Source organism: Bufo bufo, chromosome 10 (assembly GCF_905171765.1).
Source record: "Bufo bufo chromosome 10, aBufBuf1.1, whole genome shotgun sequence".
NCBI classification, from domain to species: Eukaryota; Metazoa; Chordata; class Amphibia; order Anura; family Bufonidae; genus Bufo; species Bufo bufo.
In genome coordinates, this window is record NC_053398.1 from 43969361 (window position 1) to 43983283 (window position 13923).

General features: G+C 48.3%; 1 protein-coding gene across 2 annotated transcripts in view; it reads right to left on the minus strand.

The window, feature by feature from the left end:
- AP2A2 (adaptor related protein complex 2 subunit alpha 2) overlaps positions 1 to 13716 on the minus strand; it is a 96110-nt gene extending 82394 nt beyond the window's left edge. For both annotated transcript variants that reach the window (XM_040410431.1, XM_040410430.1), the window contains exon 1: positions 13449 to 13716. In XM_040410431.1, the coding sequence (XP_040266365.1) occupies positions 13449 to 13515 (67 nt within the window). In that variant the 5' untranslated portion in view covers positions 13516 to 13716. The remainder of the gene's footprint in view (positions 1 to 13448) is intronic.
- Positions 13717 to 13923: the final 207 nt, after the last annotated feature.

The following is a 13923-nucleotide window of genomic DNA, read 5'->3' on the forward strand; positions in this document are numbered from 1 at the left end:
AGAGTCCTGGAATCTCCTAAATGACACTGACCTAATGCGGTCTGTAATTCAGTAGATTCCAGGACTCTCGGCAGAATTGGGAATGCAGCTCTGGAATAATCACTCACACTTTTACGGTGACTTCGCACACTGCGGATTTTGTTGCAGAAAATTCCACGACTGAAAATCAATTCATTCATTTGAATGGTGCAGAAAGCACAAGGAATTCTACGAGCCCTTCAGGTGAACGGAACAGATTTTCTGCAACAATATCTGCAGCGTAGGGTCCATTCACACATCCGTAGAATGGTCGCCATCCGTTCCGCAAGGTGCGGACCCATTAATTCTCTATGGGGCAGGAATGGATGCGGAGAGCACACAGTGTGCTCTCCGCATCCGCATTTCCGGAGATCGGCCCCGATCTTCCGGTCCGCGGCTCCAGAAAAAAAATAGAACATGGGGGTTCTACGGACGTGTTGATGGACCCTTAGTGTGGCAAGAAAAAAAAAAAAAACACCAAAAGAGAGATTTATCAAAGCTGCTATAAAGCAGAACTGGCTTAGTTGCCCATAACAACCAATCAGCTTTTACCTTTCATGTTTCAGAGCCCCTTTGGAAAATGAAAGGTGGAATCTGACTGGTTGCTATGGGCAACTAAGCCAGTTCTACTTTACACCAGTTTTGATAAAATTCCCCCCTCCCCAAATGCCTCGAAAGGGTGTCTTTACATGGTGTCATTAGTTTATCCGTGAAGATATCTGTGGCCCATGTGTCCATTTTTTTCCCTCTGTGTGTCATCTATACTCCACCGATACCACTAGGCTTAAAGGGGTTATCCAAACCCTATAATATGTCCTATTCTTGAGCGTCATTTCTACTGATGGATGCGAGAAAAATGCGGACTGCCCACGGTCGGTGTCCATATTTTGCAGATCCGTGGTTTGAGGACCACAGTATCGACATGGTCAGGTGCATGAAGCATAAAGCAGAGCAGACCCTACCAACGCCAATGCAGGGCATTCATCATCGTGATACATTACTAGGGAAAGCCGAGCTCTCATCCACATCTTATCCAGCATATCCGGGAGGACAGCCACCTCCTCAGGGCCACGGCTTGCCTAAGCTTTCCACACAGACAGGCCTCCGGTCAGCAAGGCCATAATGTGGTGAGGTTTAGAGTCGCCTAATCTGGGATTACGACATGCTTCATGAGTCACAATATTCAGTAGTACAGAACTGCCTTGTTAAACCAGGGTTATTTAATGCACTATACTACACAGGAAAATGACTGATAAGCCTTGGGAGTAAAGTGAACCCCCATATGCTGAACCCCCATATGCGAGGCTTTTTTCAGTTAGGGGGTTGCCATACATCCAGGTTTTTTTTTTATACAGTTTTGGAGCCAAAATCAGATAGAGATATAAGTTCTCAACTTTTTTTTTTGCACGCGATCGTTGTTCCTTTGTGGTTCACAAATTGCGGATTCGCAAAACACGGATACAGGCCATGTGCATTCCAAATCTTGCAGAACGGAACAGCTGGCCCCTAATAAAACAGTCCCCTCCTTGTCCGTACTGTGGACAAAAATAGGACATGTTCTATTTATTTGCGGAATGGACAAAAAAAATACGTTTGTGAGCATGAGCCTGTAGGAAGGCACAAGGGTCCGTTGTTGACGGAAGGTATGTCTCACCGAGGTTCCTGGCCTCGGTGAAGTAAGAGTCAGTATTTTCAAGTGTCAGCGGCAGCTATTGCTGGTTGACACGTTGCTATTTTAGTATGGCTGTAAGCTGATCCGGGCCGGCTCTTACTGGGAGTAGCCAAAGTGCTGGGTGGGTGGCTGCTCCCCACGCTTCAGCCCAGGTCTTTACTGGCCAATATCAAACCCAGCCAGCAGTCTCAGCTGTGTGTGGATTACGCCTCTCTGACAGTGGAGCGCTGTCAGTCCCTGTGTGTTTTGGGATCTGAAAACTTGTGCAGTGCAAAAGGGCTGGGAGCCGCATGCTGAGAAACAGGCCCCTAAAGCCTGCCGTGGACCACAGGTGGAGAAACTGCAAACCAGGTGCAGGTTCTTGTTCTGTGGACTTTTCATGTTATGAACAAACACCTAGACTGCAAAATTTCACTTTTTGTTTTTCCTTGGGCCTTATGCACACGACCGTGCCGTTTTTTGCGGTCCACAAACCGCGGATACGCAAAAAACGGAAGCCGCCCGTGTTGCCTTCCGCAATTTGCAGAACGGAACGGGAGCCGGCAATATAAATGCCTATTCTTGTCCGCAAAGTGCGGACAAGAATAGGACGTTATATTTTTTTTGCGGGGCCGCGGAACGGAGCCATGGAGTGCTGTCCGCATCTTTTGCGGCCCCATTGAAGTGAATGGGTCCGCATCCGAGCCGCCAAAACGGCGGCTCGGATGCAGACCCAAACAGCGGTCGAGTGCATGAGGCCTTATGTGTGAATATAAAACACTGAACTGTTTAAAGATTTTGTGGTTGCCTCTACACTGCATCTGCTAGCCTGTCTACCAGATAAAATCCCCACAGCCCTTACAGTTTTATAGCACAGACTTAAAGGGGTATTCCCACAATGGGGGAATGAGAACTGAGAGGGAAGATGAATGGAGAGTGCACTGCGCATGCGCAGCCGCCTTCCATTAATTTTGATGGGGCCATCGAAAATAGCCAAGCGCTGGCTCGGCTATTTCCAACTGCCCCATAGAAATAAATGGGAGCGTGTGCGGTGCGTTCCCATTCACTTCTATGGGTGCAGCAGGGAGCAGCGCTTGGTGGTGAACGGGGTCCTCCAGCCACAGCTCTCCCGGCTCCGTTCTCGGTGCGACCCGCACCTATCAGAAAATGGAGACATATCCTAGCGATATGCACCCATGTCTGTGATGGGAATACCTCTTTAATTGCGGAATTCAAGACAAGATAGGCCTTTTACACAGACCGATGATCAGGCCGATTACCAGGGATGAGCGCTTGTATAAAATACTTCTTCCCAATAATTGCCCTGTGTGAAAGGTGCCAGCGACTACTCAATGAAAGAGCCAAAGCTGTCTGAACAGTTATCTGCTGTGCTGGAACAATGATTTTCTATGGGGACAAGCATTCACCGTAATGATTGTTTGTCCTCATTTCTGCATGGAAATGCAGTCCTCATCTCCGCTGACGATCAGGAAATTATCAGGAACGTCTGGTTCATTTCCAATAGTTAATACATCGGTCCTTTTAAAAGGACCTTAAGGGGTACTCCGGTTATGTAAAGTTAGCCCTTATCCACAGGATAGGGGATTACTAGATTACTGTTAGATCAGTGGGAAACCCAGAGAGAAAGGCAGCAGTCCAATGACATAAAACTGTTGTTGGATCCTCTATAAACCAGAGAGATCGGCAAATACCTAAAGCCTGGTGGGCAACCTGTTGATTGGACTCCCTGATGAATGCAGCAATTTAAACTTATTTCAAAGGGATCTTTGGCTATAGGAAGATGAAACCAGCTAGTTCTCCACTGCCATGTGTGCCCTGGGCCTATGCTAAACCAGATGGAACATGTCACAAAGGGAGGCAAGTGGAGTGAGGACTGACCCGGTCTACGTCAGGGAGGTGGTCCACAGAGCAAAGAGGGGGGCAAAGAGTTTGTAGATCAGCAACAGTAGAGCCAGACACGTCTCCCGACTCCTCCATACAAATACAGGCTTATCCCCTGGGAGAACAGGAGGATGGGGCACTGAAATCTAGATGATGTCGGTGGACAGCCGGGAGCTCCTCATACACATAAGGCTTGTTGCAGACTAGTGTTAGCGATACGGTTGTTCCCTGCCGGACCTCTGCGCACTCCGGCATTTCCAGGGGTCTGTAAGGCTCTGTACGGCCCCATTTACTAGAACGTCCAAAAGTCCCACCAAAAACTGTGGTTTCAACAGTATTCTAAGGCCTCAAGCACACAACCGTATTGTTGGTCCACCTTTTTTTGCAAATTTCACAAGGGTTGTCTAGCTTTCAAACACTTTTGGGCAGCCCCTCCCTCTCCGCTGGACTCCCGGAGGGAAGCATACCAGTACTTACCTGCTCTCCTCCACTCACTACCAGCTCCTTCGGTCCCCACACTCTGACCCCCACTCATCAACTTCCGGAAGGGATGGGGAATCACGTGTGCCACTACAGCCAATCACTGTACATGTCATAACCAGCCATTTCTGCATACCGGAGATGAACCTCCAGCAGCTCCAAGACCATACACAACGCACTATCCTCAGCTTCATCCGCACAGGCAACCTCATGAATCAACACTTCACCACACTGTGTGAATAAACCCCTATTTCACCATTTTTCTGTGGAATTCTCACACGAGGGCATTTTCACGAAGGGTCTCAACTAATCTCGAGTTTAAAGTTAACAAATCCCAGATTAAAAGTTTTTAGCCACAAGATCAGAAGGATGAAGCCAAGCGTGCAGGAAATTAGAGGCTTTAGAACGTAAGGCACATTTTGACATACATGTTACTGATGAAGAGACCCGATCAATGGATCCACACCGATACCTACAACTGGTTCCATCAGATCGGTGCATCTTTAAACGGTCATTGTAATTTTACACAACTTTGTGTCAATGAATAGTACAGGCGAATATAAAAAAAATAATAAAACTTAGGCCTCATGCACACGAACGTATTTTTTTGCGGTCCGCAAAAACGGGTCCCGTTTTTCCGTGACCGTTTTTCCGTCCGTGGGTCTTCCTTGATTTTTGGAGGATCCACGGACATGAAAAAAAAGTCGTTTTGGTGTCCGCCTGGCCGTGCGGAGCCAAACGGATCCGTCCTGAATTACAATGCAAGTCAATGGGGACGGATCCGTTTGACGTTGACACAATATGGTGCCATTTCAAACGGATCCGTCCCCATTGACTTTCAACGTAAAGTCCGGAGTCCCTTTTATACCATCGGATCGGAGTTTTCTCCAATCCGATGGTATATTTTAACTTGAAGCGTCCCCATCACCATGGGAATGCCTCTATGTTAGAATATACTGTCGGATATGAGTTAGATCGTGAAACCTCATTTCCGACAGTATATTCTAACACAGAGGCGTTCCCATGGTGATGGGGACGCTTCTAGTTAGAATATACTACAAACTGTTTACATGACTGCCCCCTGCTGCCTAGCAGCATCCGATCTCTTACAGGGGGCCGTGATCAGCACAATTAACCCCTCAAGTGCCACACCTGAAGGGGTTAATTGTACTATCATATCCCCCTGTAAGAGATCAGGGCTGCCAGGCAGCAGGGGGCAGACCCCCCCCCCCCCCTTCCTCCCTCTATTGTAATAATTCGTTGGTGGCACAGTGTGCGCCCCCCCGCCCCCCCCCCCCCCTTCCTCCCTCTATTGTAATAAATCGTTGGTGGCACAGTGTGCGCCCCCCCGCCCCCCCTTCCTCCCTCTATTGTAATAAATCGTTGGTGGCACAGTGTGCGCCCCCCATCGGCCCCCCCTCCCTCTATAGCATTAACAGCATTGGTGGCCAGTGTGCGGCCTCCCATCTCCCCCCCCCGATCATTGGTGGCAGCGGGTTACTAGCAATAGTACAATAGTAAAAGATTCATACTTACCTGGGAGCTGCGATGTTCGTGTCCGGCCGGGAGCTCCTCCTACTGGTAAGTGACAGTTCATTTAGCAATGCGCCGCACAGACCTGAGGCTGTCACTTACCAGTAGGTGGAGCTCCCGGCCGGACACGAACATCGCAGCAGCAGGTAAGTATGAATCTTCTACTATTGTACTATTGTTAAGTAACCATGGCAACCAGGACTGTAGTAGCGTCCTGGTTGCCATGGTTACCGATCGGAGCCCCAGCGATTAAACTGGGACTCCGATCGGAACTCCGCTGCCACCAATGATGGGGGGGGGAGATGGGAGGCCGCACACTGGCCACCAATGTTGTTAATGCTATAGAGGGAGGGGGGGCCGATGGGGGGCGCACACTGTGCCACCAACGAATTATTACAATAGAGGGGGGGGGGCGCACTGGCCATCAATGATATTCAAACTGGGGGGGGGGGGGGGGGGGGGTCTGCCCCCTGCTGCCTGGCAGCCCTGATCTCTTACAGGGGAATATGATAGTACAATTAACCCTTTCAGGTGCCGCACCTGAAGGGGTTAATTGTGCTGATCACGGCCCCCTGTAAGAGATCGGGTGCTGCCAGGCAGCAGGGGGCAGTCTTGTACACAGTTTGTAGTGTATTCTAACTAGAAGCGTCCCCATCACCATGGGAACGCTTCTGTGTTAGAATATACTGTCGGTTCTGAGTTTTCACGAAGTGAAAACTCAGCTTTGAAAAAGCTTTATGCAGACGGATCTTCGGATCCGTCTGTATAAAAACTAACCTACGGCCACGGATCACGGACACGGATGCCAATCTTGTGTGCATCCGTGTTCTTTCACGGACCCATTGACTTGAATGGGTCCGTGAACCGTTGGCCGTGAAAAAAATAGGACAGGTCATATTTTTTTCACTGCCAGGAAACACGGATCACGGATGCGGCTGCAAAACGGTGCATTTTCCGATTTTTCCACGGACGCATTGAAAGTCAATGGGTCCGCGAAAAAAAACGGAAAACGGCACAACGGCCACGGGTGCACACAACGGTCGTGTGCATGAGGCCTTAGTAATATATAACAACAGAGAAAAATGCCTTGCTCTAAAGTTATTATCGCTCAACAGTTAACAGTTTTTGGTGATCTTTATCTACTTTTAGGTCTTTTGTGAAAATCTAACATAGTTTTAGGTCAAATTTATGCAAGGGTATAGAAAAATTCTGAAGGGTTCACAAACTTTCAAGCACCACTGTACAGGTCAGTGAAGAATGCATGAATAAACATAATGGGCGCTTTACTTTCAACTCCCCTGCACACATTTTCAGTGGGCATCTTGTGGTTTACTAGTGTTAAAGAACTACCACAAAACATTTTCTTCTCTGACCTGCTAGAAAGGTACATGATGTAATCTGTAGTGAAAGTAATCTTCTTACCAGAGACTGTATTTGTAAGTTATAACCTCCCTTCTGATCCTCAGCTGTGTCATGTGACCAACTCTGACTTTCCAAATAACACAGCATCTTATGTGTGGACAGGAAGTCAGTTTCTCAGTGTATTCCTATGGGAGCCTCAATGTCAGTCTCATAGGAATAAATGAGAAGTAACTGACTTCCTGTCCTGTGTCAGTTGGAGATCTGAGTGCTGGTCACATGACACAGCTGAGGATCAGAAGGGAGGTTATAACTCACAAATACAGTCATGGGTAGGAAGATTACCTTCACTACAGTTTACAGAGAATACAGGTCAGAGACCTGTGGGAGTGATTCTTTAAGGCTAGATCTACACGACGACATGTGTCGCGCGACAGATAGGGTACAACTACACTGCAACTTTTGTTGCACCAATGTCATGCAACAATTTTTATAATGATAGTCTATGGTGTCGCAATGTGCCAGGCGACGTGCTGCGACTGCGAAGCAACAGTCGCAGAAAAATCCATCGCATCATGTCACAGTTCAACACCATAGACTATCATTATAAAAATTGTCGCGCGACAAATGTTGTCCTGTAGTCCTAGCCTAAAGGGGTTGTGCAGTCCGACTCCTTTGCAGCAGTAGTGCAGTGGAACTACAACTGTTCATCACATTCACTTGAAAGGAATGGAGCAGTTGTAATTACATTGTGCCGCCTCTACAAAAGAAATGACGCGTAGGTAATTTTGAAGCGAAAGCAGTGCTTGTACAAGCACCGCTACCTCTTCAAACAGCTGACTGTGGGATTACCGGGAGTCGGACCCCGCCAATCTGATATTGATGACCTATCCTGACACTAGGTCATGCACGGCACAATCCCTTTAAAAGGAATCCTCTAAGGGCTCTTTCACACCTGCGTTCTTGTCTTCCGGCATAGAGTTCCGTCGTCGGGGCTCTATGCCGGAAGAATCCTGATCAGGATTATCCTAATGCATTCTGAATGGAGAGAAATCCGTTCAGGATGCATCAGGATGTCTTCAGTTCCGGAACGGAACGTTTTTTGGCCGGAGAAAATACCGCAGCATGCTGCGCTTTTTGCTCCGGTCAAAAATCCTGAAGACTTGCCGCAAGGCCGGATCCGGAATTAATGCCCATTGAAAGGCATTGATCCGGATCCGGCCTTAAGCTAAACGTCGTTTCGGCGCATTGCCGCATCTGAATGGTTACCATGGCTGCCGGGACGCTAAAGTCCTGGCAGCCATGGTAAAGTGTAGCGGGGAGCGGGGGAGCAGCATACTTACCGTCTGTGCGGCTCCCCGGGCGCTCCAGAGTGACGTCAGGGCGCCCCAAGCGCATGGATCACGTGATCACATGGATCACGTCATCCATGTGCATGGGGCGCTCTGACGTCATTCTGGAGCGCCCCGGGAGCCGCACGGACTGTAAGTATACTGCTCCCCCGCTCCCCACTACTACTATGGCAACCAGGACTTTAATAGCGTCCTGGGTGCCATAGTAACACTGAACGCATTTTGAAGACGGATCCGTCTTCAAATGCTTTCAGTACACTTGCGTTTTTCCGGATCCGGCGTGTAATTCCGGCAAGTGGAGTACATGCCGGATCCGGACAACGCAAGTGTAAAAGAGGCCTTAGTTGGACAAAACAATTGTAATGAAATGTGACAGAACACTAAAAGAAGCACTACTTAACCATTTATTCTTCCTCTAACGCTCCGGCATTGTTTACTTGACTGCAGCAGTGACATACCCGTAGACCAACATGACCACTGCAGCCAATCAATGGCCTCGGAGGTCCCATACCATATTTGAAGTATTAGAATGTATTGGCTCCTATGAGCCCAAGTTATTACTTCGCAAAGTCTCGCGAGACTTCACATAACTTCATAAATCAATTTAACTGTAAAAAAAATAAAAACTTTTACCAAACTTGGGTTCGGTTCCAAGGTACCGCTCATCCGTACCATACACCGCTGAGACTGCAGCGCTTATTCCTGGCCATGTCACCAATGCATCACAGTAAGCAGTCACCAAAGTGGCGGCACGGGAACAGAAGTGGAATGAGGGCGCACTCACACAATGTGGGTTTTGTTGAAAAAATTTCTGTGACTTAAAGGGTTTCTGTCACCCCATTAAACCGTTTTTTTTTTTTTTCTTTAATAATAATCCCTATAGTGCGATCTCATGATACATAATCAAATTGATAATTTTGGTTCAGTAGATTTTGCTAAAAAACGATTTTTAAAATATGGTAATTACCTTGCTACCAGCAAGTAGGGCGGCTACTTGCTGGTAGCAGCCGCATCCTCCGTTGGTAATGACGCCCCCTCGGCATGCTGATTGACAGGGCCAGGGAAGGGAATCCTTCTCTGCTGGCGCTGTTAGAATTTGAAATCTCGCGCCTGCGCCGTACCTGGCTTCAATCGGCGCAGGCGCACTGAGAGGCGGCCGCTCTGCTCGACCGCTCCATCCTCAATGCGCCTGCGTCGATGACGTCATTGCATACACCCGGAAGAGAAGACGCCGGCGTCTTCTCTTCCGGGTGTATGCAATGACGTCATCGACGCAGGCGCATTGAGGATGGAGCGGTCGAGCAGAGCGGCCGCCTCTCAGTGCGCCTGCGCCGATTGAAGCCAGGTACGGCGCAGGCGCGAGATTTCAAATTCTAACAGCGCCAGCAGAGAAGGATTCCCTTCCCTGGCCCTGTCAATCAGCATGCCGAGGGGGCGTCATTACCAACGGAGGATGCGGCTGCTACCAGCAAGTAGCCGCCCTACTTGCTGGTAGCAAGGTAATTACCATATTTTAAAAATCGTTTTTTAGCAAAATCTACTGAACCAAAATTATCAATTTGATTATGTATCATGAGATCGCACTATAGGGATTATTATTAAAGAAAAAAAAAAAAACGGTTTAATGGGGTGACAGAAACCCTTTAAAATCAGTTCCATTGACTTGGATGAGACGGGCAAGCACATGGATTTCTGGAACTGATTTTCAGTCATGGAAATTTCTGCAACAAAGGCTACATGTACACGACCGAATGTGTTTTGCGGTCCGCAAATTGCAGATCTGCAGAAAAAAAAAAAAAAAACATCCATATGCCATCCATTTGTTTTTTGCAGATCCATTGTAACAACGCCTAAAACGGACAAGAATAGGACATGTTATATTTTTTTGGCGGGGATACGGAACAGAAATAGACATACAGATGCGGATAGCACACGGTGCGATAAAAAAATAAACGGAATGGACACGGAAACAAAATACGTTTGTGTGCATGAGGCCAAAATCTGCAGCGTGTGAAGGCACCCTATGTAGGTAAAATATGGTGTTTTATTGTTTGTTTTCATCAGCGAAGGAACAACGGCCGCCATCCATTCACTGCTCTGGGGGTTCCGAAAAAGCAGAGTGCTGGCTCCACTATTTTCGGAAGTATCTTAGCGGTGAATGGAGAGCGTACTGTGCAAGTTCACCAATATGGGACTGTCAGAAATAGCAGAGCCAGTGCTCAGCTCTTTTTGAAACTCACATTACGGTAAATGCAGGGTGGTAGCGATTGCGCAGTGCGCTCTCCTTCACTTCAGGGGGGCCCGTTCTGGATATAGGAGCAGGTGCCTGAGGTAGAATCCACCTGACATTGATCCCATAGCCTAGCCATATGCCCCCAGTGGACGAGATGAGACAACCCCTTAAATGGGCACCTTACTACTATGAGGGAGAGGAACCATGTTACTACTCGGTACACTGCCGTCCCAACATCATACAGCGTTACGTAAAGGGGGCGGTGGAGCCGGAGCCAGTACAAACGTACCAACTCTAACTCCGGCTGCAAAGTAAAAACGGATTAAAAGGATTTTCCGGTAGTTAGATATTGATGGCCAATCAACTACTTTGGGCAGCCACCGGTGTCATGAAACTGTACAGTAGATGGGACCGGAAGCAGAAGGCGCCGTACACTGTGAAGTGACCGCGTTGGGGTGCTGTAGCTCCCTTTCAAGTGCATAGATTACGGCGCAGACAACTGATCGGTGGGTGGGAATGACAGGTGGCGGATCACCAGCTATCATGAGGATAGACCACCCAGATCACACATTTAAAGCCCATCTGTCAGCAGATTTGTCCCTCTGACACTGGTTGACCTGTTACATGTGCTCTTGGCAGCTGAAGGCATCTGTGTTGGTCCCATGTTCATATGTGTCCGCATTTCTGAGAAAAATTATGTTTTAATATGCAAATGAGCCTCTAGGAGCAAATGGGGCGTTACCATTAGGCCTCTTTCACACGACCGTATGGCTTTTTCAGTATTTTGCAGTCCGTTTTTCACAGTTCCGTTGTTCCGTTTTTTGTTTCCGTTGTCTTTCCGTTTTTCCATATGGCATATACAATATACAGTAATTACATAGAAAAAATTGGGCTGGGCATAACATTTTCAATGGATGGTTCCACAAAAACGGAACGGATACGGAAGACATACGGAGTACATTCCGTATGTGTTCCGTTTTTTTTTTTTGCGGACCCATTGACTTGAATGGAGCCACGGAACGTGATTTGCGGGCAATAATAGGACATGTTCTATCTTTACACAAAACGGGAAAACGGAAAAACGGAATGCATAAGGAGTACATTCAGTTTTTTTTGCGGAACCATTGAAATGAATGGTGCCGTATACGGAACGGAAAAAAAACGGCCCGCAAACGAAAAAAAAAATAAAATAAATAAAACTGTTGTGTGAAAGAGGCTCAGCTCTCTCTGCAACTGCCGCACCATCGCCACTTTAAATTATTGGGCCAGGTGTGAAAACATCATCACACCTGCTCCTGTCAAAGTGCAGCAGTTACAGAGAGAGCAGAGCCTCTAGGTGTAATGGTAACGCCCCCGTTGCTCCTAGAGACTCATTTGCATATATAAAAACTTCATTTTTCTCAGTAATGCGGACACATATGAACATGGGACCAGCACAGATGTCTTCAGCTGCCAAGTGCACATGTAACAGGTCAGCCAGTGTCATAGGGACAAATCTACTGACAGATGCCCTGTAATATTGTAGAATAGTTTATTAAATGCACAGTTTGCTGGATATTTACTTTTTTACGGGAATTTAGGCAACCTTAGAAATGTTACTCATATACATACAGTATCTCTTATGTTCTATTAATCTAAGGGACCCATTTATGAAAAAAAAAAAAGAAGACAACAATGCTACCTAGCGGGGCTCGGGGGTTGGAATTTGGTCAGATGTTTGGCTCACCAACTCCGCACCCTTGGTTAAAAACCATTAAAGGGCATGTTCACAAAGTGGAATCTTCCTGTGGATTCCTGCGCATAATCTGTGCTGAAATGGATGCAAAATCCACCGCTAACCGCGCCTCATTGATTCGCAAACCAATACTCAGCTGCGAATTGGAGTGCAGAAAAAGAACCGACATGTCACTTTCTGCCACGACAGGTGGCCACGTGGATTTATCCCATTGAATGGGGCTAACCCGCCTGCCGAAACGCGGCAGGAATCTGATGGTCGGCCAAGGCTTTCTGCAGCTTTCAGCGTGAAAAATCTGCCATCTGAACCCGGCCAAAGGGAGATTTGGAAAGGCAAATATCAAGGAACGCCCTTCTCCACCTAGATCTGATCGTCCTAGTGATGAAAGAAGACGTATGGTGGACTGTACCGCTCCCATCATTTACAAGGATGCTCCCTTCCCCCACCACCAGGTCCTTCTGTCCATCCAGGGGTCCGCTACTCTGGATCCAGACCCTCAGCCATTGTTAGGACCATAAGAGGTCTCCAATGAAACCAGTCCTTGAGATGTCTTCTTCTTCTTAGGTCGATCCGTTTCCGGAAAAGCTGGGTGGCCAACCAATAATCCTACCTGGTCATGGGACCTCGATGATGCATCACTGGACAGAACTGACAGTCGGGACTTTAGGAAAGATGGATGACACCCCAGGCGGTTACCCAGCTTTCCCGGAGACATCACTAATAACTGATATAGGGTGATTTTTCTCCAGCACATGATCAGCCCTGTGTGAATACAGAATTGATGTATGGGTCTTTGGGATGGATTTTCGGCGGTGCACATCTCACCTACCTGCATAGGACACACTGACGGGCGGCGACGGATGAAAAATCAGCTTCATCGTTGCAGAAATTACTTTGCATCAAAATATTGCAACATTGTAACAGATCAGATTGTGAATCAGCCATTTTTATATCCAGGATGCAAAGATCATTGTAAAGCCCATAGGAGAGGCCCGGATGTATGGATGGCACACTGGCCTGACCTTCACTGCATTCCCATAGGATACAACGGCCTTGACTGGTACAATGTAAGGGCCCCCCTCAGCAGGGCCACCAGCAGAGCGCCCCCTGCCGGCTCCAGGGCCAGTAACGGTCCAGTGATGTCTCCCCTCAGCCCGTATCTGCCCCGCTCTCCCGGATACTCACAGTTCCTGATGTCTGAGATAAACACGGCCAGGCCCCGCATGCCATCTCCCTTGGACACGGCGGGCATCTTCCCCACAGAGAAAGGGGGGCAACGCCCGGAGCCAACGAGAAGCTAAGGAGCCCCGGAGCCGGTGCGCTTAGCTGTAACGTGACCGGGTTTACAACTGGAGGATGTGTCTCTAGTTCTCCGGCCCCGGCGCGCCCCCGGCTACACCTAGCAGCGCGAGCAGGACACGGGACCGCGCACTGAGCCGGGGAGAGCACAGGAAGCGCGCTCATGGAGGAGGCGCGGGAGCAACGCCTTCTCCTCGGCTTATATAGAGGGGGCGTGGTCCTGCCAGGTGTTGACCGTCACGTCATTGGACGAGCAGCCGCCATATTTGCATATCTGCATCTGGAATCAGGATGTTGGGGCGTGCGGCGGCGGCGGCAGGAGAAGAGACGCGTTACCGCGGCGCATTAATATTCAGATTGA